The following is a 23,646-nucleotide window of genomic DNA, read 5'->3' on the forward strand; positions in this document are numbered from 1 at the left end:
GGATGAGGAAGTGCCAATAACTTCTAAAGTCAAATTGTTAGAGAAGAAAACATGAAGATGAATCATTCTTTGTATTGCTGGCAGCCAGAATTTATTTAGAATAAAAATTATTTTACTCTGGAAGTAGAACTTACTCTTTCTATGTTTTATAGATTTTCATTTATTTTTAAAATTAAGTTATTCTACTATTACATGTTTTCTTTGATTTATCCTCTAATTGAAGAAACACATGATAGTGAAGTAATTTTAATGCGATTGTTAAAGATATAGTATTCTGTGCCTACTTTTAATTATTGTGTAAAGTAATATCAAACAGTAAGGAAGACTTTAGGAAAATGTTGGAAGCAAGATCTGAACAGTGTGGGGATATTATGTTGAGTTCCATGAAAAGGTGACATTTGTATATTTGAGAGTTTTGAGCAAACCTTTTGCATTTTAAATAAAATTAAATATACCCAAGAACAAATAATTTTAAGTCTCATATTTTATGTTTGGAAGAAACTTAATACAACAATGGAAATGAAAGAAATAAAAAAATCGTTCAAGTAACATAAATGAATGTTAACTCACACAATTTAAGAAAGGACATGTACACATTTAAATGAAGAATAACTCTTCCTGTCTAGACGGAGTTAAAATACACATTACATCAATATTTCTGCAATGGTATTCTCTATCAGATGAAACTGCAGATTTCCAAAATGATTTTAAGTACCTCTTCACCAGAACTAAGATTTCAGTACAAAATACTTTTCCCAAGAAAAGCTAAATGAATGGAGAAGCTTAATCTCTTTTTCCTTAACAGAACTAACAAAACACTTCTGTAAAACTTCCCTTATTACATTCCTCGTGTTAACATCAAAGTGACCTCCCTAGTTATTTAAAGAAAACATTGATGCTCTTATGATGTTGAACATCAAGACTGAATTGGGTCTTAGACTGAATCTGAGATCAAAGACTGAAATGGATCTCAAGGTCTACATAATCAAGATTTTTCAGGCAGAGTTTTTATCTGGAGGTAGTGGAAGAATTTGTTTTTTCTTTTCAACTAAGGTTAGATTATAATGTAGAAAATGAAAATATATTTCTTTTATGTAACAAATAGGTCATATTGATAAACTAAGTGATTGAGTGCTCTTTAATTCTACTCTCTGTCTGAAACTCCTAATTGTTGAGGTCCATGTATCACAAGCCAGGATGTTAGTGACCCATGGAACTCAATTTGCCCCTATTTGAGAATTGGATATTATTTATTTTCTGTAGCAACAATGCCCCATGGTCAATAAAGATTCAAGGAACCAAATCAGAATGAGTTCTTGCTTTCTTAAGTTCTGGAAGAAATGTCAAATCAGACTTAGGATACCTGTCAAGCCAGTTGTAACACTGGAGGCCAAAGACCGATGAGAAAGGAATAATGTGACACTTGGATTCATTTGATCTTTGGGAACATTGAATCTAATTTGTTCTGTTATCCAATTTGATTTTCTGGAAGGAAGTCATGTGATTAGGGATTGGAATAACAGAGAAATATGTCTACAAACCAGACATAATACCAAAATCTCTTCTCTCTTTTTCTCTTTTCCTTTTTATTGCATCACCATGAGATTTATTCAAAGCTGATCATGGTCGGGTTTCAGTCATACAGTGTTCCAACACCCATCACTCCACCAGTGTCCAATTTCCATCACCAATGACCTCATTTCCCCTCCTACCACCATTCTCCTTTAGCCTGTGTCTATAGCAGGCACTTTTCTTCTCTCTGTCTCTCTGTCTCTGTCTCTTTCCCCCCTTTATGGGACATTATGGTTTGTAATACAGGTAGTGAGAGGTTATCATATTTGTTCTTTTACCTCTTTTCGGCACTCTTATCCAGAGTGATCATTCCCAACTATCTTTTTCATGGTGGTGCCTTCTCTATCTCAACTGCCTTTCCCCCAAGCATTTGAGTTGACTTCCAACCATGGACCAATCCTCCAGGCCCTTGTTTCTACAGTCCTCATACTATGGTTTTTTTTATGTATCCCACAAATGAATCCAATTATTCTATGTCAATCCTTTCTTTTAATTTTTTTTATTTTTTAAATTTATTTATTTTTAATTAGAGAATCACCGTGAAGGTACAGTTACAGATTTATACACTTTTGTGCTTATACTTCCCTCTTACAAAGTTCGGGAACCCATCCCTTCACCAGTGCCCATTCTCCACCACCAGTAAACCCAGCGTCCCTCCCACTCTCCCCAATCCCATCTCCCCCCCACCCCACCCTGCCACTGTGGCAGGGCATTCCCTTCTGGGTTCTCTCTCTCTATTTAGCTTCTACGGCCCGCAATAAAGGTGTTGAGTGGCCGCTGTGCTCAGTCTCTAGCCCTCATTCAGCCCGCAACTCCCTTCCCCCACATGGTCTTCAACTACATATAGTTGGTGATCGCTTCTCTGAGTTGCCCTTTTCCCGGAACGTGAGGCCAGCCTCGAAGCCATGGAGTCAACCTCCTGGTACTTATTTCTACACTTCTTGGGTGTTAGTCTCCCACTCTGTTATTCTATATACCATAGATGAGTGCAATCTTTCTATGTCTGTCTCTCTCTTTCTGACTCATTTCACTCAGCATGAAACTTTTCATGCCCATCCACTTGACTACAAAATTCTTGACCTCCTTTTTTCTAACAGCTGCATAGTATTCCATTGTATAGATGTACCAAAGTTTCCTCAACCAGTCATCCGTTCTGGGGCATTCGGGTTTTTTCCAGATTCTGGCTATTGTAAACAGTGCTGCGATGAACATACATGTGCAGATGTTGTTTCAATTGTACTTTTTTGCCTCTCTGGGATATATTCCCAGCAGTGGTATTGCTGGGTCAAATGGGAGCTCAACCTCTAGTTTTTTGAGAATCGTCCATATTGTTTTCCAGAAGGGCTGAACCAGTCGGCATTCCCACCAGCAGTGAAGAAGGGTCCCTTTCTCCCCACATCCTCTCCAACAGCGGTTGCTTTTGTTCTTTTGGATGTGTGCTAGTCTCTGTGGTGTGAGGTGGTATCTCATGGTTGTTTTGATCTGCATCTCTCTGATGGTTAGTGATGTAGAGCACTTTTTCATGTGCCTGTTGGCCATTCGTATTTCTTCCTTGGTAAAGTTTCTGTTCATTTCTTCACCCCATTTTTTGATGGGGTTGGATGTTTTCTTCTTGTAGAGTTGAACCAGTGCTTTATATACCATTGATATCAACCCCTTATCTGATGGGTATTGTGTAAATATCCTTTCCCATTCTGTGGATAGTCTTTGTATTCCGGTCACTGTATCTTTTGCGGTGCAGAAGCTTTTTAGTTTAATGTAGTCCCATTTGTTGATCTCTGTTTTTACTAGATTGCTTAGTTCAGTGTCACCTTTGAAGATACCTTTATCTTCAATATCGTGGAGGGTTTCGCCGACCTTGTCTTCAATGTACCTTATGGTTTGTGGTCTAATGTTGAGGTCTTTAATCCATTTTGATCTGACTTTTGTGCATGGTGTCAGGTCAAGGTCTAAACCCATTTTTTTGCATGTGGTTGTCCAGTTGTGCCAGCACCATTTGTTAAAGAGGATTTCCTTGCTCCACTTCACATCTCTTGCTCCCTTATCAAAGATTAGATGATCATACATTTGGGGTTGTGTGTAGGGATATTCCACCCTGTTCCATTGGCCTACAGCTCTGCCTTTGTTCCAGTACCATGCTGTTTTAATTGTTACTGCTTTGTAGTAAAGTTTGAGGTTGGGGAGGGTGATGCCTCCCATTGTCTTTTTCCCAAGAATTGTTTTAGCTATCCTTGGACGTTTGTTATGTCAATCCTTCTCCTTCTGACTCATTTCACTCAGCACCATATTCTCCATGTCCATCATCTGTACGCAAATTTTATAACTTCATTTTTCCTAACAGCTGCATTGTATTCAATTGTGTAGATATATCATAGCTTCTTTAACCAGTCATCTGTTCTTGGGCATTCTGGTTGTTTCCAGATTCTGTCTATTGTGAATAATGCTGCAATGAACATAGAAATGCAGATAGAATTTCTGCTGTGTGTTTTTGGGCCCACAGTATATATTTCCAGAAGTGGTGTAGCTGGAAGCTACAATTTTGAGCTTTTTGAAGAATGCCCACATAGTTTTTAAAAAAGGCTGAACCAGTTGGCATTCCCACCAATGATGGAGTCCCTTTCTCCCCACATCCACACCAGTATTGGTTGTTCTTGTTCTTTTTGATGTGTGTCAGACTCTGTGTTGTGAGATGATATCTCATTTTTTTGATTTGCATATCCCTAATCATTAGCGCTGTAGAGCATTTCTTCATATGCCTTTTGGCCATTTGTATTTCTATTTTGAGGAAGTTTCTGTTCATTTCTTCTCCTCAAAATATCTTCTGCTTCAGTTCCTCTTATGCTTTTTTTTTTTTTGTACAGGGGATACTCCTGTATCTGTATTCAGGAATTACTCCTGGCAGTGCTTGGAGACCATATGAGATGCTGGGAATCGAACCTGGGTCGGCCACGTGCAAGGCAAATGCCCTACCCGCTGTGCTATAACTCCAGCCCCAAACACCTTAAGTCTTGTATTCTCTTGAGATTACAGAAGTGTAATATTATTGCATCTAAATCTAGCAAGGAGACCAGGACCAGACTCCTTCTGCGTCCTTGTCTTTAGCAGGTTTAAGTATTCAGCACCAACTATGCATAAAGATTTCCATCTTTTTTGGATATCTTCCTTTCAGAATTTCCATTCAAAATAGTTAAGAGCTCACCTAAGTAGGGATTTCACGAAAGGATCAGGATGAAACGAAGGCCAATTATCTAATTACTACCAAACAACATCAACCTCTGATGAAGCTGATAGCCTGGATCTCTTGTTCATCTCTTTTTACGGAATAAGGAATCAGTTTTTCACATGACCTCATTTCATAACGAGGCCATCAAGCTCATTATTTCACGTTAAATACAATACATATGAGTGACAGTTTTCTGGTCATAATTTCAAGTGCTTTTGAATTTATTTTTAATATTGTATTTATCTTAATGAATTAAAAATTTTTTAAAACTTTTAAAATTGAATCACTGTGAGATAGACCCTTACAAAGCTGTTCATGATTGGATTTCAGTCATACAGTGTTCCAACACCCACCTCTCCACCAGTGTACATTTCCCAGCACCAGTGTCCCCAGGTTCCCTCCCATCACCCCTACCCCCAGGTGCATTTATTCTCTCTCTCTCCCTTGCTTTTGGGCATTGTGGTTTGCAATATTGATACTGAAAGGTTATCAAGAATATCCCTTACCTATTTCTAACCCTCAGATCTTGTCCAGCGTGAGCATTCCCAGCTATTATTGTCATACTGGTCTCTTCTCTATCTTACCTACCCTCAGCCCCACACACACTTGTGGTCAGATCCGACCATTGACCAGTCCTCCTAGCCCCTACTTTCCCTGGCCATGGATATTAGTCTTCTACTGTATATTGTGGATTTTAAGTGGTACTCTTTGCAAGTTTGAGTTTCACATCCCTGATTATTCACAATGAGTGGAATGAGATTTTTTGTGTGTGTTTGTTATAAGTAACTCCATTGAATAAAAGTCTATTATTGCTTTGCCCTGTTTGAAATTGTTTTTGTTTACTTGTTATTTCATTTTGCATTTCACATGCACTAGATGCGAAGCATTAATCTCCCATCATCTGCAAACACTATTCTTTGATTCTGTAAGCTATTTTGCCACTTTCTCTACTATTGTTTGAGCCACAAGAAAGTTCATCTTGATGAAGCGACTTATCTGCATTTTTGTTATACTTGCTTTTGATGCCATTTGTAAAGCCTGCTCCCTTACCATGGGCATGAATAATAATTCCCAGGTTTTATTATAAGTGTATTTCTTAGCACTTATACATAGGGCATGAGCCCACTGTAGGTTATTTGTTTATCTATATAAATTAGAATTTTATTTGAATCTCCATTTACAGAATGGTTGTTTACCAATTATCTTTTTTGTTCTAGTTCAGGCACTTCTTTCAAAATCATATGGCATATATGGTCCTGTTTCTGGACTCTGGATAAACGTGATTTTTCTAAAGTGTCAGCCTGTAACAGTGATGTGTCCATCCCAGGTCAGTACTCAGAAGACACAGGGGACCTGACCCAGACAAGATCTTCACTAGTAGATACTGAGAAAACGTGCACTTGGATAGAAATAAGAGGCTAATTGGCTTAGAGATTTGGAAAAGAGGCAGGTTGTGTAAAAAGGACATTATTAAAACTGGATTTACCTGAGTTCAAATGTCTTGAGGGGGAGAGTAATTAGGGACATTTGCAATCAAGTTCAGGTTTGCACGGGGACTTGTGTCCTTAGAGATAAAAGAAGCACAGAGGAGAAGCATCTCAGGAGAATAGAAGGGCGGTAAAGATCTCCACATCCCCACACCTGTGTATGCCGCATGGAAGAAGCTCTTTTTGTTGGCTTTTGTTGGTGGTATTTCAGCCGTATTTCAGCCTGGAAGACCAGCACTGCATTTCTTCTTGCTGTCCTGTTGGGGAAATATCTGAACTCTGTGTCATCCACAACCCAATAAGAAAACCAGACTTGGACCCAGAGAAAACCCTCTCAGTTCCCAGCTAGGTGAGTCTAAGGTGGGGAGATGGGGAGAGAGAGAGAGAGACAGAGACAGAGAGACAGAGACAGAGAGACAGAGAGACAGAGACAGGGAGAGAAGGAGAAGAAAAAGAAGAAGAATGAGAAGAAGAAGAAGAAGAAGAAGAAGAAGAAGAAGAAGAAGAAGAAGAAGAAGAAGAAGAAGAAGAAGAAGAAGAAGAAGAAGAGAGAAAGGAGAGAGAATGTGATACTGAGAGACAGAGAGACAGAGACAGAATTAGTATGAGAGAGAGGAATAGAGAAAGTTGTGTGTGTCTCTCTGTGTGTATGAGCATGAGAAAGAGAGGAGGGAAAGATGGATAGAAAAAGAGAGAGGAGAGAGAGAAAGAGAGAGAGAGCCAAGACCCTGTCCTCTGACCATGTCAGAGCCAATTCTCCTTATTCTGAGGTACCAGAGTGCTGTGCTGTAATGTATGTTTGCTAAATGAATGATTCCTTTTGGCAACTGTATAATACACTTTGCGGCTCCATTACTGATGATCGGTTATAGTCTAAATTATGAAACGACATATCAGCGCCAGAACATGTACCACAAACTTGTTTCTTTTGTGTGTGTGTGGCAAAGGGACACATGCAGCAGTGCTCAAGGTTTACTTCTAGCTCTGCATTCAGGAATCACTCCGGGGAAGATCAGTGAACCATATGGGATGCTAAGGATTAAACCTGGGTCCACTTTATGCAAGGCGAACATCCTACCTACTGTCCTATCTCTCAGGTCCCCAAGTTGTAGCTTCTAAAGTGTTATTGTCAACCAGGGACCACCAAAAAGTTTAGAGACATTTCAGGGAGTCAGAGTGGAGGTGGGGTTGGGAGGTTGTAACCAGGATATGCTGAATATCCTTCCATGTCCAGGACAGACCAAGGCAGAAAAAAAAATTGGCTCAAATGTCAGTAGTGCTAGACTGGCAAACCCCCGACATGAAAGAAATTACCATTTGTAGTATTTGTAGTAGCCTGCAATTTTTTTTCTATGACTTGGTTTGAAGTCACACCCAGCAGTGCTTAGGGCTTACTCTCGGCTCTGTGCTCAAAGATTTTTGACTTGGTTTCATTATCTTGCATTTCATTTTATTTCATTTCTTTCAATGTTAAGATATGCATTGACAGATGTGTTCATCTACTCATATTGTAAAGAATGTAAAAGTAAACACAGCAATGGAAGTTCCCGCTTTCTGGATCATGCGTTGCAGTGGCAGAGACAGAGGAAAGTGAGATTAGTGTAAGTATGAGACAGCCCCAGAAACTACAATCACAAAGGAAGCTGCCAGTATAAAATGATGGAACAGTCAGGGTCCAAGCAGGGTTGATGATTCTACATAGAAATTTGATGTGGGATAAAATTCATAGGGCTAGGAAGTCCCCAAGGAATTGCCAACAACAGAGACCAAAACAGGGGCTAGAGCAATAGCACAGTGGGAAGGGCATTTGCCTTGCACGCGGCTGACCCGGGTTCGATTCCCAGCATCCCATATGGTCCCCCAAGCACTGCCAGGAGTGATTCCTGAGTGCATGAGCCAGGAGTAACCCCTGTGCATTGCCAGCTGTCACCCAAAAAAACAAACAAACCAAAAAAAGACCAAAACACAAAGTCTAGGTATAATAATAAAAAAAAAATGTCCCGTTGTGGCTGGAGAGATAGTACAGTGGGTAAGGCATTTGCCTTGCATGCAGCCAAACTGGACTCAATTCCAGGCATCCCACATGTTCCCCTGAGTACTGTTAGGAGTGATTTCTGAGTCCATAGCCAGGTGTGCCCCCAAAACTTAAAAAAATATATGTCCCATCACAGAAGGGAGGAAAGAGCTTGCCTCATTCCTGATGGGACCTTACAATTGTTTGGTTCAGACTGGCTTAGAGGTGACACTCAGTAGTACTCAGGACTTACTCTTGGCTTCTGTGCTCAGGGATCACTCATGGCGGTACCCAGGGGTCACAGTGGGCTTCTGAGGATGTAACCTGGGTCAGCATCACACAAGTGAAGTGCCTTAACCCCCTGTCCTATCTCTCTGGCCAGACCACATCACAACAATCTGAGGATTAGATTCAAAGAAAATATTTTTTGACTTGATCTAGAAAATAGACAACTATGGGGCCAAAGAGAGAGTCCAGGGGGGTTATGGTACTAGAAAGATGATCATGACAGACCCCAGGTATCTTCCTGGCCTCTCATGGTCCCCTGTGAGCACCCCAAGCACCATCAATTCTGGCCATAGCAAACCCCAAGGATAGTAGGTGGCATCTGTGTTCCCAAACACTTTACCGGTTTAGCAACGCTGTTCTCAGGCCATCACATGGAGACACATGTGGTTAGCTGAGAATCCCTTGGAATCCCCCAGGAGCATCATTTTGGAAGCCACTTCTCCAGTCCCTTCAAAATATCCAATTTGGGGGTCAGAGAGATAGTCCAGCTGAAAAGACGCTTACCTAGTATGGGTTTGATCCCCAGCACCACATAGGGACCCCCGAACTTGCCCAAAATAATATCTAAGTGAAGAGCTAGGAGTAAGCCCTGGGAACCATCAGGTGTGGTCCAAAATCCCAAGTCCAAACTAGCAATTAAAAAATCCCCAAATATTCAACTTTGTTGAGCTCTGTGCATTTCAATATGTGATGTGTGGGTTTGTCTCTCGACTTATTTTCTGTTATGAACAATATGTAAGGTGTCTGGCACATAAGCATTGAGTTACACTTGTCTTTTTCTTTTCTTTCTTTCTTTTTTTTTTGCTTTTTGAGTCACACCTGGCGGTGTACAGGGGTTACTCCTGGCTCTGCACTCAGGAATGTCTCCTGGCGGTGCTCAGGGGACCCTATGGGATGCTGGGAATCAAACCCGGGTCAGCCACGTGCAAGGCAATGCCCTACCCGCTGTGCTAACACTCCAGCCACTAATTACATTTGTCTTTGCAATAAGCTTGGTGAAAATTATATTTGCTGCATGCAAGAGTCTCTATAATAGGAGTACCAAAACAGATAGAAGCAACTAAGATTTTTTTCCTTGAGGTCTCTCCAGAAAACAACTGCACTGACTAGATCTTTAAAATTTAGGTCTCATCCATTCTGCTTTCTTTCCTCCCTCTCTACTTATTAACATTTTGTATTCGTTGAATGCCATGGCTAACTATGACCACGCCAACATGGAGCCCAAAGTTCATATTTGCAGTGGGAAATTAACAAGCAAAATTGCCTATCTGGTGATTTCCCTCATATGTTCAATTTGAATAGTTAGACTAATAAACTGGCAAAAAAACCCAAAACACCCAAACACTAATAAAAATGATTCTTAGAATTTATAAAAAGTATAGTGGACATGGAGGGGAAAGGAAATGGTGGTTTTAATTGAATTAAGAATCAGCAAACCCACAGGGTACATGTCATGCATGTGCGTGCATGTGTGTGTATGTACATGTGTGTGTGCATGCATGCATGTGTGTATGTGTGTGTATGCATGTGTGTGTGTGCGTGCATGTGTGTGTGTATGTGTGCGTGCATGCATGTGTGTGTAGAGGGAGAGAATCCTCAAGGTAGGTGTGCCTTGGATGTTATGGTCAAAGGTGAATCTCCTAATACAGGGACCAGAATTCATCATCAGAAAGAACTAGGAGAAACCAATGAGTGATGCGTGCAACAAAACTAAGACGGTGCAAGAGCACCATAGGCTGGATGAACAGTTCCATGTGTTAGGAGTTTTCAGGCTGGCAAAGGGCCCTCAGGCTAAGTTACTTGTAACTTGGTTTTGGAACCATCTCCTACATTTCCCCATTCTTCAATTTCCAATCTTGCCTTCACTATTTTTACTTGAACATGTTACGCGAGCACCTTCCACAAGGCACTTGCATCACCCGTTCCCTTTCCAGGCGCACTTCCTCTGCATAACTCATCATCGTCCTCCCTGTCTTACCTATTCATTGGATGAATGTCACTTGTGTGTAGGTTTTGCCAAAACACAGAACTGCTCTTCACCATATGCCTGCTTTCCTCTTCCTCCTCCTCTTCCTCCTCCTTCTCCTTTTCCTCCTCCTCCTCGTCGTCGTCGTCGTCGTCCTCCTCCTCCTCCTCCTTCTCCTCCTCCTCCTCCTCCTTCTTCTTCCTCTTCTTCTTCTTCTTCTTCTTCTTCTTCTTCTTCTTCTTCTTCTTCTTCTTCTTCTTCTTCTTCTTCTTCTTCTTCTTCTTCTTCTTCTTCTTCTTCTTCTCCTCCTCCTCCTCCTCCTCCTCCTCCTCCTCCTCCTCCTCCTCCTCCTCCTCCTCCTCCTTCTCCTTCTCCTCCTCGTTCTTCTTCTCCTTCTCCTCCTCCTCCTCCTTCTCCTCTTCTTCCTCTTCTTCCTCCTACTCCTCCTCCTTTCCTCCTCCTCTTCCTCCTCCTCCTCCTCCTTCTCCTCTTCCTCACCCAGGGGTTCCCAGCACTTACTCTTGGCTCTGAATTCAGGGATTATTCTTGGCAGGGCTCAACCCTATGAGTTGCCCGAGTTTGAACCTGGATTGGACATGTGCAAGTTCAAGTGGCTGACCCACTGTCTATTGTTCTGGCTCTGCTATTTTAAAAAGTTACCTCTGTCCCTCTGCAACTTTAAAACATTTTATTTCTGTTTATGTCCATCCCTGAGTGGTGGAGACTTTGATTTCCATAGAGAGAACTTACAATCGATCTCTTCAATACATTAGGAAATTCACATTACATTGTAGGATACATGACTCTGATTAAAAAGTTATGTAGGGGCTGGAGTGATAGCACAGTGGGTAGGGCATTTGCCTTGCACGTGGCCGACCCAGGTTTGATTCCCAGTATCCCATATGGTCCCCTGAGCACCGCCAGGAGTAATTCTTTTTTTTTTTTTTTTTGCTTTTTGGGTCACACCCAGCGATGCTCAGGGATTACTCCTGGCTTTGCACTCAGGAATTACTCCTGGCAGTGCTTGGGGGACCATATGGGATGCCGGGGATCGAACCCGGGTCGGCTGCATGCAAGGCAAACGCCCTCCCCGCTGTGCTATCACTCCGGCCCCGCCAGGAGTAATTCTTGAGTGAAAAGCCAGGAGTAACCCCTGTGCATCTCCAGATGTGACTCAAAAAGCAAAAAAAAAAAAGTTATTTGTAGCAGTGTCCAACTGCTACAAAGAGTAAGAGATCCACACAGGGAATAGTAAAAGTGATTTCTTGTTTTCAATCATTACTTGTTGCATTTCAAATATGTGAGTAATGCAGGTTAATATGATCGTTAATGATGTTTATCCTTATTTCTTAGACTAAGACCAGTAACATGAAACCAGAAAATGACTCACACATTTCAGAATTTATTCTTTTGGGATTTTTAGAGGAACCAGAACTGCACTCGATCATATTTGTACTTTTCCTGTCCATGTACCTGATCACCGTCTTTGGGAACCTGCTCCTCATCCTGGCTGTCAGCTCAGACCCCCACCTCCACACGCCCATGTACTTCTTCCTGTCCAACCTGTCCTTCGTGGATATCTGCTTTACCTCCACCACTGTCCCTAAGTTACTGGTGAACATCCAGAAAGAGTGTAAAGTTGCAACCTATGACGGTTGCATCACTCAGATGTATTTTGTCAATGTGTTCGCAGTGTTAGATGATTTACTGCTCACTGTGATGGCCTATGACCGCTTTGTGGCCATCTGCCACCCCCTGCACTACACAGTCATCATGAACCCCCGAATCTGCGGACTTCTGGCCATGGGGTCCTGGACCGTGAGCTCTCTTGTTTCACTTTTGCATAGCTTACTCACTCTGCGATTGTCCTTTTGCACAGACTTGGAAATCCCCAACTTTTTCTGTGACCTCAAACAGATGGTCCAGCTGGCCTGTTCTGACACCTTACTCAATGACGTGGGGATTTATCTGTCAACTGTGCTGCTGGGTGGCGGTCCTCTGGCTGGGATCCTTTACTCTTATTCGAAGATTGTCTCCTCCATACGTCAAATCTCCTCAGCCCAAGGGAAGTATAAAGCCTTCTCCACTTGTGCGTCTCACCTGGCCGTTGTCTCCTTATTTTACTGCACTAGTCTGGGAGTGTATCTTAGCTCTGCTGCCCCCCACAGCTCCCAGTCAAATTCAATAGCCTCTGTGATGTACTCTGTGGTGACCCCCATGCTAAACCCCTTCATCTACAGTCTGAGGAATAACGACATCAAGAGGGCTCTGAAAGCTTTCTTGCTGAAGGGAACTGCAAAGGGACATTGACCTAGGAAGGAGGAGGCGCCCTTAATTGCTGAGAAGAAGCTTCTAGAGAAGAAGATTGTATAATTAAATATCATATTTCATATGTAAAGCTTGCTTTCTGTTCACTGGATGTTTGACCTTTTGACCTCGCTCCTATTCACTTTATGTAATTTTACTGGTCAATCTTTCTACACTCTCTGATATCCAGCAATTTTCCAATTTCTTTCTTTTTTTTTTTTGCTTTTTGGGTCACACTGGGCGATGCACAGGGGTTATTCCTGGCTCTGAACTCAGGAATTACCCTGGGGGGTACTCAGGGGACCATATGGGATGCTGGGAATAGAACCCGGGTCAGCCGCGCGCAAGGCAAACGCCCTCCCCGCTGTGCTACGCTCCAGCCCCCAAGTTTTCCAATTTCTTTACCAACATTTTCAGACTTATTTTCTGCCAGGGATCATTCATATATATATGTATGCATACATATATATATATATATTACTGTCACTGTCATCCCATTGCTCATTGATTTGCTCAAGCGGGCACCAGTAACATCTCCATTTTGAGACTTGTTGTTACTGTTTTTGGCATATTGAATATGCCATGGGTAGCTTGCCGGGCTCTCCGAGAGGGGTGGAGGAATCAAACCCAGCCCTATATATTCATATTTATCACATATATCTACATATATGTGTATATTTGTAAATTTCCTGGTACCTAATAGACAGCAGTTTTTTCAGGGAACAATAAAATTAAAATATGTATCTTATACCAAATAATTTCTTTTGCTTGCTTCATCTCAAACTTTACTACTTCAATGGTGAACAAATTATATTGATGAGAATGTTGATTTACATAATTTATAATAGAGAAAATCTGGGATCACTTGTACTTTTAGAGTTAAACTCCTGAGTATGTCTGATCTATTCAATAAGGTAGACTGAAACTTAGAAGTTTGTTTTTCACTGATTCTTGATCTTCTGTAGGACTTTTTTCCTTTTACAATATTTTCCACAGTGCCAATTTTAAGTCACAAAGTGATTAAGAATTTTGTCCTCAAGAGCAGTCCCCATTGCCAGACATAAAATTATAAACAGATGGACTTAATGTCCACCTCAATGACCTGAAATACGAAGTCCAATTTCAAGCCTTACATTGTCTGACTATGCAAATTTTCTCTTGTTCATGGAGTATATATACTCAGAGGATTAGGGAGGGTGAATGCCCATTTGTAAACAGGTTGGCATGTAGTGGGTATTTTTATAGAATAATTTCATTTTGTTCAGTTTTGAAATGTCCTTTGCTATCTTGGTTATGACTTATTTGTTAATTAAATCTAATGTCATCACCTTCTATTTCTTCTGAACGTACTACACATTTTTATTTGTGTATCATTTTAAGTAAAGCATGAGAAGCCTTCATGTCTTTTTAAAGCAGTTTTTAAAAATATAATCTCCTTCACCCACATTTAATTCTGGTGTATGTAACAGGGACTAGTAAACATAATGTCAGATAATTTAAATTAAGAAATAAAATACATGATCATTTTCATAACCTCTTCTTCATACAAAAGTCTATGATTTGCTGAAGGATCAGATCATTTTTATTTATTTATTTATTTTGCTTTTTTGGGTCACACCCGGCAATGCACAGGGGTTACTCCTGGCTCATGCACTCAGGAATTACTCCTGGCATGCTCAGGGAACCATATGGCATGCTGGGAATCGAAACCCAGATCGGCCACATGCAAGGTAAACACCCTACCCGCTGTGCTATTGTTCCAGACCCTGGATCAGATCATTTTTGACAGTGAAGTAGTTAAATTTATTAAGGTGTGCACATTATTTCTATTTATTTAGTTTTAATTTTTGTACTATTTTAATTGGAAATATGATCACATAGTGCTAATGTCATGCTTTTGTGATACATTTATCACATATTATGATCACAAATTTAATAGACATAGTATAAGCAGAATGTCACTTACTTTGTTGCAATATTTTTACTGAGGTAGTCTCAAACCAATGATGCAAAATGTGCCTACCCTGTGTCCTGAAGATCATCTTGCATTGTAATAATTAGATGTTTTGATTAACATCATGAACATTTATGTCTACTTCCTTCCTAACATTTGCAAAATTCTAACATTATTTTATTTGTTTGTTATTTTTATTTGTTTGGGGGTCACACTCAGTGAGGTGAAGGGGTGACATTTTTTTTTAGTTTTTTTAATTGAATCACCATGAGATACAGTACAAAACTTTCATGTTTGAGTTTCAGTCATACAACGATCGAACACCCAACCCTCCACCAGTGCACATTCCCCACCACCAATGTCCCCAGTATGTCCTCCCTTTCCCAACCCTCTCTCTCCGTCTATGGCAGACAATTTCCCCCATAGTCTCTCTCTACTTCTGGGTATTATGGTTTGCAATATAGATACTGAGAAGCTATCACATTTGGTCCTTTATCTACTTTCAGCACTTATCTCCCATCCCGAATGATTCCTCCAACCATCATTGACTTAGTGATGAAGGGGTTGTTACTCTTGACTCTGGGCTCAAATATGACTCCTGTGGGACTTGGGGAACCATGTGGGATGCTGGAGATTGAACTTGGGTTGACCATGTGCAAGTCAAGTGCCTTAATTGCTCGACTATTACTCCAGCCCCCTATCTCTTTAAATAATAATTATGTTTCTCTTTTCTTCTCTTCTCCTTAAATATTTTTATGTTTATGATGCCATTTCTCTGGTAGTCTGATTGTTCATGCATGGTTTCTTCACAGTGGAAATTTTAGTTATGTCTTCTATCTGATATTTCTAAATTCTCAAGATAATGCTGTGCAATCTTTCATTTGATCTATATTTTCAATGCTTTATAATGAAATTTTATAATGAAATTTTTATGAAAAATTTTTATGAAAAATTTTTATGAAAATTTTTTATGAAATTTTTATGAAATTTTTATGAAACATTTTTATGAAATTTTTATGAAAAATTCAATGCTTTATAATGAAATTTTTTAAAAGATTTTAATCCAGGAATACTTTGATTATTTGCTAAAATACTACATACATTCAATAATTTCACTTCTGAGGTTCTTGTATATCTGAGTTTTCTTGTAGCTCACTGAGTGTCCTTGTAATATGAAATTATTTTTTTGATTTGGTGGGGGGCATATCCAGTGGTGCTCTAGGCTTTCTACTTATTCCATTATCAGAGATAACTCCAAGCAGGGCTTGGGGGGACCATAAGTAGAGTGAGGGATCAAGCTTGGGTCAGCCTCACACAATGCAAGTACCTTAAACCCCTTGTATTTCTCTGATGCCCGGATCATTTACTTTAAACCAAAACTTGTTTTCCCAAAGAGAGTAATGACTTGAGACACTGGAATTCACTTCTCTTGAGCACACAATAGTGAACAAATGAGCATATTTGATTCCTGCATCCACGGTAGAATATTCTCACACTGATTGTTAAGCTCACACATATATATTCTTATAGTCCTCAATGAGTGTCCCTTGACTACAGATGTTGTCCTTCAGACATTCAGGGAAAAATACTTTCCTTGTCATTTCTGGATTACAGGTCAGTCACCTACATCTCATAACTCAAAGATCTTTCTTCATCTAAAAGTCAAAAAATAGCATTTCAGGGGCTGGAGCAATAGCACATAGAGTAGGGCATTTGCCTTGCAAGCGGCCAACCTGGTTCGATTCCCAGCATCCCATACGGTCCCCTGAGCACTGCTAGAAGTAATTCCTGAGTGCATGAGCCAGGAGTAACCCCTGAGCATTGTCGAGTGTGACCCAAAAAGCAAACAAAAAATAGCATTTCACATTTGCAGCTGACTTGGAAGTTTTTCTCTCTCTCTTTGACACTTACTGATTACTAGATAACCATGAATAATTTTCTTACCTTAATGTCACCTGATTATATTATTGATGCCCTTCAGACCTCTTTATTCAATTTTTGTATTCAGAAACCATCAAGAATCTGGATGTGGACATATTTTACAGACTCAATCTCCATTCTACAGAATCATTTTCTGTCATGTATTATATCACACCAGGAACCTAAGGAACAATATTTTTTCAAGTGTTTCCACACAGGTATACTTTGCTTACAGCAGGTAATACTACCTTCTTTAGTGTCTAGCCCAGAATCTAACAGGGCCTCTCAATGGTTGCATCTGTGGGCAGATGACAATGCTCAAGTTCAGCAGTGAAATTATACATAGAATTCCTCATGGAGTGAATGATCATAAGAATAGTTCAGGAAATTCCTATAAGGAGAAACTCATGTGTTCAAACATTTTTATAATTAATTTTTATATTGTTAACCAAACATAAGTATTTAACTTATCATACTGAAAGACAATTTTAAACATTCTGGAAAAGACTTCACAAAACCCAGGATTAACCTCAGAACCCCTCAGTTCAACTTTTTTTTAAGTTCAACTTTTGTGGAGAAGAATATTTCCAAATATCAGGGGGCTGTGCCTCCACCCCAAATCAGCTGAATTGAGAAGGATGATATGGAGATGATTGATCTGGAGAGATTACAAAGTGGTCTCATGGGGAAAATGTAAACTCAGGTGTAAATGAGATGCTACTTGACTAGAGACATGGCAGGAATTCTAGCTAAAAAAGGGTTCAAGTCTTTGGCAAAACTAGATTCATTTCGTCTAATGCCTTTGGAAAAGCAAATCATTAGGAAGAACTGTTTTCTGTCCTCAGGGGAGTGATGTGCTTGGGGACCAGAGGAACAAGAAGTAAACATGTCTGATGGGCAAACAGGGGCGCTGTAAATATTGCTCATCTCTTGTGCCTTTGCAGTTCTGATCCTGGGATGGAAAAGAAGTTTGGGGATTTCTGTCTTTCCATTCTTAGGTCTGACTGGGGTATGATACTTCACTCTTCCTGCTGTCTTGTCTGAAGGATGGACCTTCCTTCACCATCAACCTCCTAAGGAGGAATTCACACCTTCACCTGGAGGCATGCAGGTGAGTTCAAACACTGACTGGTCTCTGCAAGGAGAGTGAGAGATAATGGATGTGTAGACCAGTGGTCACTAGTGTTCATTGTCCTTAGTCTAGAGACAGAGGAGTGTCTCATCGGTGCCTTGATAATTGATGATTGAATTGATAACTGAAGCTGCTGAGATTTTGGCATGACTCTGATACTCCGGTTTGAATGATTCGTATTCCTAACTCGTTACACACTCTATTATCAGTGTTGGGAAAATGTTTTGAGAGGGTAAAGTTTAAAGTGCTTTCAGGCAAGTATAATATTTTCACCCACAAGATATGAGTAGTCCAGAGACATTTCACAATGGAGGTTGTAGTGAAGAGAGGTGGGTGACAGCCAGGATGCTCCGAAATTCTATGTCACAGAAGGATTTGGTTCAAGTGCAAATTGTATTAGTTGACAATCCTCAACAGAAAAATAAATCATTATTTATACCATTGACCACAGTCTATATATAGTTTTAATTTAAATCCTTATAATATATACCTACTTATATTCTGTTCTGCCCCCCCAGCCCCAGCAAACATAGAATATCCTTGAGTATCAGCTTAATACTCTCAACCCCATTCCCTATGACAGTTTCCTTTCTTTTTTTATGTCATTTATATATTTTTAACTTTAATTTAAATGATCAGGTTACAGTAGTGTTAATGTTTATGCTGTGTACAAAGCCATTGCACCCACCACAATCAGAGCACCCGTGATCTCCCCACATTGTCCATATATAACCTCTGGTCCAAAGTATGAAAGACGTTTCTCCTTTAAATAATACATTTAGTTTCAATTTAATTAAGTTTTCTTTATAACTGATTTCTTTCAGTGATTTTATATGTATGTATAAAATACATACATTTTATACATATATATTCGCGTATGTATATATACAGTAGCACTGTAGCACTGTCCTCCCATTGTTCATCGATTTTCTCGAGCAGGCACGAGTAACATCACCATTGTGAGACTTATTATTACTGGTTTTGACTATTGGATACTCCACGGGCAGCTTGCCAGGCTCTGTCGTGCGGGTGGAATACTCTCGGTAGCTTGCTGGGCTCTCCAAGAGGGATGAAGGAATCAGACCTGGGTTGGCAGCGTGCAAGGCAAATACACTACCTGCTGTGCTATTGCTCCAGTCCCAGACATATATATATATATATATATATATATATATATATATATATATAACCAATATAATTTATATTACATGTATGTATAACCCTTTCATTATATTAACATTTAAAAACATTCTGTTGCCAAGTTTCTCAATTGATTTTGAAGGAAGTGTTCTATTTTTCAGATAAACAGTCACTGTTTTTAGATTCCCCTTTACAATACAACCTCTGTTCCAGCTAAGTTTAAAATCTAACTTGCTAGCAATCATATGGAGTTATACAGAATGTTTCATTGTTTTGTAGAAATAATGACTGTGTGACTCCCCTGTGGATTTTCTGAATCCCCCATGCAGGATTCTAGAAAATTATTTTAGATTTAAATCCTTAATAACCAAAATATCAATGTAGGTAGATATTAGGCAATCATCCTTGTGTGTCATCTTGTTTCATTGAGTGCTTATGTTCTTAAAGGAATTGTCTTAACACTACACATTTTCAGCAGTTTTCCTCCTACTGCTTTCAGTTCATTTTATTTTCATCACATGCTACTATTTGGCTTGACAGATATGCAAGTTTATTCACTTGCTGTGAAGGATGCCAGAGGAAACACAGAGGCAGCATGGTTCATGCACTATGATGGCAGAGTCAGAGGAGAGTGAGCTACATGTAAGTATGCTCTGCTTCTTGCAGGCATAAGGGCATGAAAAAATTCTTTTCAGTATTAAAAGATGGAATTGTTATGGGGTGGGCAGGATTGATAGTGCTTGGAAAAATGAATAGTTTGCCTATAGAATAAAGTCCAGAGCCAGGACTAGCCTGTCCCCAAGGAAATGAAAAATATCAAATGTCAAAAAAATCACAGAAGATGCCATATAAGTATATTGTGAAAGGATCGCACCCTGGTCCCTGAAGGAACCATATTGCAATGCATTGGTCAATTATTTGTGAACTAGACTACACAGGAAAAATTATTCTTCCACTTGAAATAGAATTTGCTTAGTTTTCTAAGCACTGTTTTTATTTCCATTTGCAAAGCACAGATTTGTTTATGTCTATTTTCTTTTTTAGGGGGTGCATGATATATAAGGTTTTAGACACAAATTTTTTAGGCCTTTTATGGCTTTTGGGAGATCACACCAGCGATGCTCAGGGGTTACTCTGATTTTGCACTTAGGAATTAGTCCTGGCGGTGCTCAGGTGTCCATATGGGATGCTGAGAATCAAACCCGGGCCGGCCATGTGCACGGCTAAACACAATACCCGCTGTAATATTGCTCCAGCCCCTATAGCTTTGACTTTTGAAAAGGTCCTTTTATAAATTCTATTTGCTTGTTGACAAGGCAATGTTATCAGGTTGGAATGTAGCCAGAACCAATGAAAACTTTTCCTCCTCAAGATCTCTCAGAGAACTTCAGAGTTTACCATGTCTCATTTCCTCCTCAATCATTTTTCTTCTTTCCTTTATTCCATCTCTGTTTATGAAACAGTTCTAAGTATTGGTTGAGTGAAATGGATGACTGTGATCTTTCTCCAATACAGAGTCCAAAGTCAATATTTTTTTCTTTTTGGAGCGGCTTAAGAAATGAAGGGTGAAATAATGTAATTATTATGTGGAGTGAAGTAAGCCAGAAGAATAAAGACAAGGATGGTTTCACTAGTTGAGGAAATAAAATACTAGTAGAGGAAAGTTATTGCAATAAAGAGGGATGTTTACATCACCCTTGGTCCTAGTGTTCAAATAAGAGTTTAGAGAAGGACAGAGGAGAAAAGAAATCAAGGGGAAAGAAGAGAACAGGAAGTAATGGGTAAACAAGCATCGGGATTCAGTTATATTAGTAACGTGGGCGAGTGATAGCCATATATCCAAAATACAGACTCAACAACACTGAAAACATGAGATCTAAGCTCCAACCAGGGAACTTTGTAATGTGCCTGTCAAGTTGACAGGCAGGGAACTTTGTAATGTGCCTGTCAAGTTGACAGGCAGGAGTGGGGCGGGTCTAGGGTGGGAAGGAAATGTGGGAATACTAGTAGGGGAAGATTGACACTGGTGGTTGGATTGGTGTTGAAATATTTTATTCCTAAAACTCAACTATCAAAAATGTTGTAAATCACAGTTCTTTAATTGTGAAGTGAAAAAAAAAGAAATGAAATTTTAGGGGGTGATTTCACTTATAAGGAATTTGAATAAATAAATATGTGAGCTAGCAAAGCCATCAAATGTGGATTTTCCTATTGCAAATGAATACAAGTAAAACTTACAACACTTAACAGCATCCTGCATACTCATGTAAATGTGTAGTGTGGTGTGGTGTGGTGTGTGTGTGTGTGTGTGTGTGTGTTTTCTATGAAGAGAGAGAAAGTTTCTTAGGTTATGGATATCTAAGTTTGTATGGTGCAAGATGATTCTCAAATTTCAGGGGCCAGAGAAACAACTTTTCTCAACAATGCTTCTGATACTATCTTCCATATACCCCGCTACCTCACAACTTCCATCACCAGGTTTGTTTTGATTTTAATATCTGAAACAGGGAAGTCTCATTGTTTGTTCCCATCTCAAGATATACATGCCAACATGCAATCCACTCTTCCTCCTTCTCTACTTCATCTTTGTCTGAATGTTATCTATCTGAAAACTTTTCTGAAACATAGAACAGACTACGCACCATTTCCCTGCCTTCCTATTTTATATCAATAATTACCCCTAAAACGTTACATTTCACTTTCTGCTTATTTGTGGTGTTTCTGGAATGGTGGAGACCATTTTACTCAAGCACCTCAAGCCCATAGACCAGCAATCTCTCCAAATGGAGACAGTCTCCATTTAATTTCATTCAGTATATGGAAAAAATTCTCTGGCTCTTTGGGAAAAAGTTACCAAGGAAAATTTTCATATGGGAGGGATATTTTAAAAAATATCTGAAATATGTGGGCTGGAGTGATACCTCAGTCAATGGGTAGAGCGTTTGCCTTGCAAGTGGCCAATCTGGGTTCTATTCCCAGTATCCCATATGTGCAGTCCCCTGTAATTCCTGAGTTCAGAGCCAAGAGTAACCCCTGTGCATCTTGGGGTGTGACCAAAAATGAAAAAAAAAACAATAAAATTAATTGCCATCTTCTCTTTACTACAAGGCAGTATGATATGTCTTGATGGAAAGATGCTGGATCAAGAGCCAGAATGACTAGGATTTGAAAAACAGATCTTCTACAATTTAGGATTTGGGACACATTGCCAGCATTCTTGGGGTTCAGTATTATTTTGTAAGGGCAGGAGATTTGAACTATACTAGAAATGTTTAGGGTCTACTCCTTGCTCTGTGTTTAGGGGTCATGCTAGGCAATGTCAGGGACCATAGGAGGTGCCAGGGACTGAACCAGAATAGGGCACAGGAAAGTCAAGTGCCTTAATCTCAATATTATCTCTCTGGCTGAGATTCAGTATACTGATCGTGGAATATATAAAGCTCTTAAAGCACATTAAACATTGGATACTCTCAAATATAGTCCCCTGAGCAAGGCCAGAAGTAATTCCTGAGTGCAGAGCCAGGAATAACCGCTGTGCATCACCGGATGTGATCCAAAAAGAAAAAATATATATCCAAAATATTTTATCAGTGGTAACAAATGCAAAAATGAATTATTGCCCCCAAATATTTGCACATCTTTCTATGAATATTATTTGTTCATTTTAATCTTTTTAGCATCACCAACACAATCACATGAAGCCAGGCAATGATGGAAATGTTTCACAATTTATTCTTCTGGGATTCTCAGAGGATCCAAAACTGCAGCCCCTCATCTTTGGACTTTTTCTCTCCATGTACCTGACCACCGTGCTGGGGAACCTGCTCATCATCCTGGCCGTCAGCTCAGACCCCCACCTTCACACGCCCATGTACTTCTTCCTGTCCAACCTGTCCTTCGTGGACATCTGCTTCACCTCCACCACCGTCCCTCACATGCTATTGAGTATACACAGAGAAAGGAAAGCAACAACCTATGAAGGGTGCATCACACAGATGTATTTTGTTGGTACCTTCACAGTGTTAGATAACTTTCTCCTGGCAGTGATGGCCTATGACCGATTTGTGGCCATCTGCCACCCCCTGCACTATACAGTCATCATGAACCCCCGATTCTGTGGACTGCTGGTTCTTGGATCGTGGATCATGAGTAGTCTGGCATGTTTGTTACAGAACATATTAGCATTACGCTTGTCCTTCTGTACATATTTAGAAATTCCCAACTTTTTTTGTGAACTCAAGTTGATAGTCCAGGTTGCCTGTTCAGACACCTTTGTTAATAATGTGGTGATGTATTTTTCAGTTGTTCTGCTGGGTGGGGGGCCCCTAGCTGGGATCCTTTACTCTTACTCTAAGATAGTTTCCTCTATAGGTAGAATCACATCCGCTCAGGGGAAATTGAAAGCCTTTTCTACGTGTGCATCTCACCTCTCAGTGGTCTCTCTATTCTACTGCTCTTGTCTTGGAGTGTATCTAAGCTCTGCTGCTACCCACAGCTCACAGTCCAGTTCAACAGCCTCTGCCATGTACACTGTGGTCACCCCCATGCTGAACCCCTTCATCTACAGTCTGAGAAACAGAGACATAAAGAGGGCCCTGAGTGCATTCTTGGTGAAGGGAACTACAAAAGGACTCTTGTCTTAG

At 40.1% G+C, this 23,646-nt stretch overlaps 2 protein-coding genes across 2 annotated transcripts; both read left to right on the plus strand.

The window, feature by feature from the left end:
* Nucleotides 1-11,918: 11,918 nt before the first annotated feature.
* On the plus strand, nt 11,919-12,860 carry LOC101555664 (olfactory receptor 7A17-like). Its single transcript, XM_004615053.2, has one exon. The coding sequence runs from the start codon at nt 11,919-11,921 to the stop codon at nt 12,858-12,860; it is 942 nt and encodes a 313-aa protein (XP_004615110.2).
* Nucleotides 12,861-22,698: 9,838 nt separating this feature from the next.
* On the plus strand, nt 22,699-23,646 carry LOC101555922 (olfactory receptor 7A5-like). Its single transcript, XM_012934166.2, has one exon. The coding sequence runs from the start codon at nt 22,699-22,701 to the stop codon at nt 23,644-23,646; it is 948 nt and encodes a 315-aa protein (XP_012789620.2).

Source organism: Sorex araneus, chromosome 2, assembly GCF_027595985.1.
Source record: "Sorex araneus isolate mSorAra2 chromosome 2, mSorAra2.pri, whole genome shotgun sequence".
In the NCBI taxonomy this organism is placed as follows: domain Eukaryota; kingdom Metazoa; phylum Chordata; class Mammalia; order Eulipotyphla; family Soricidae; genus Sorex; species Sorex araneus.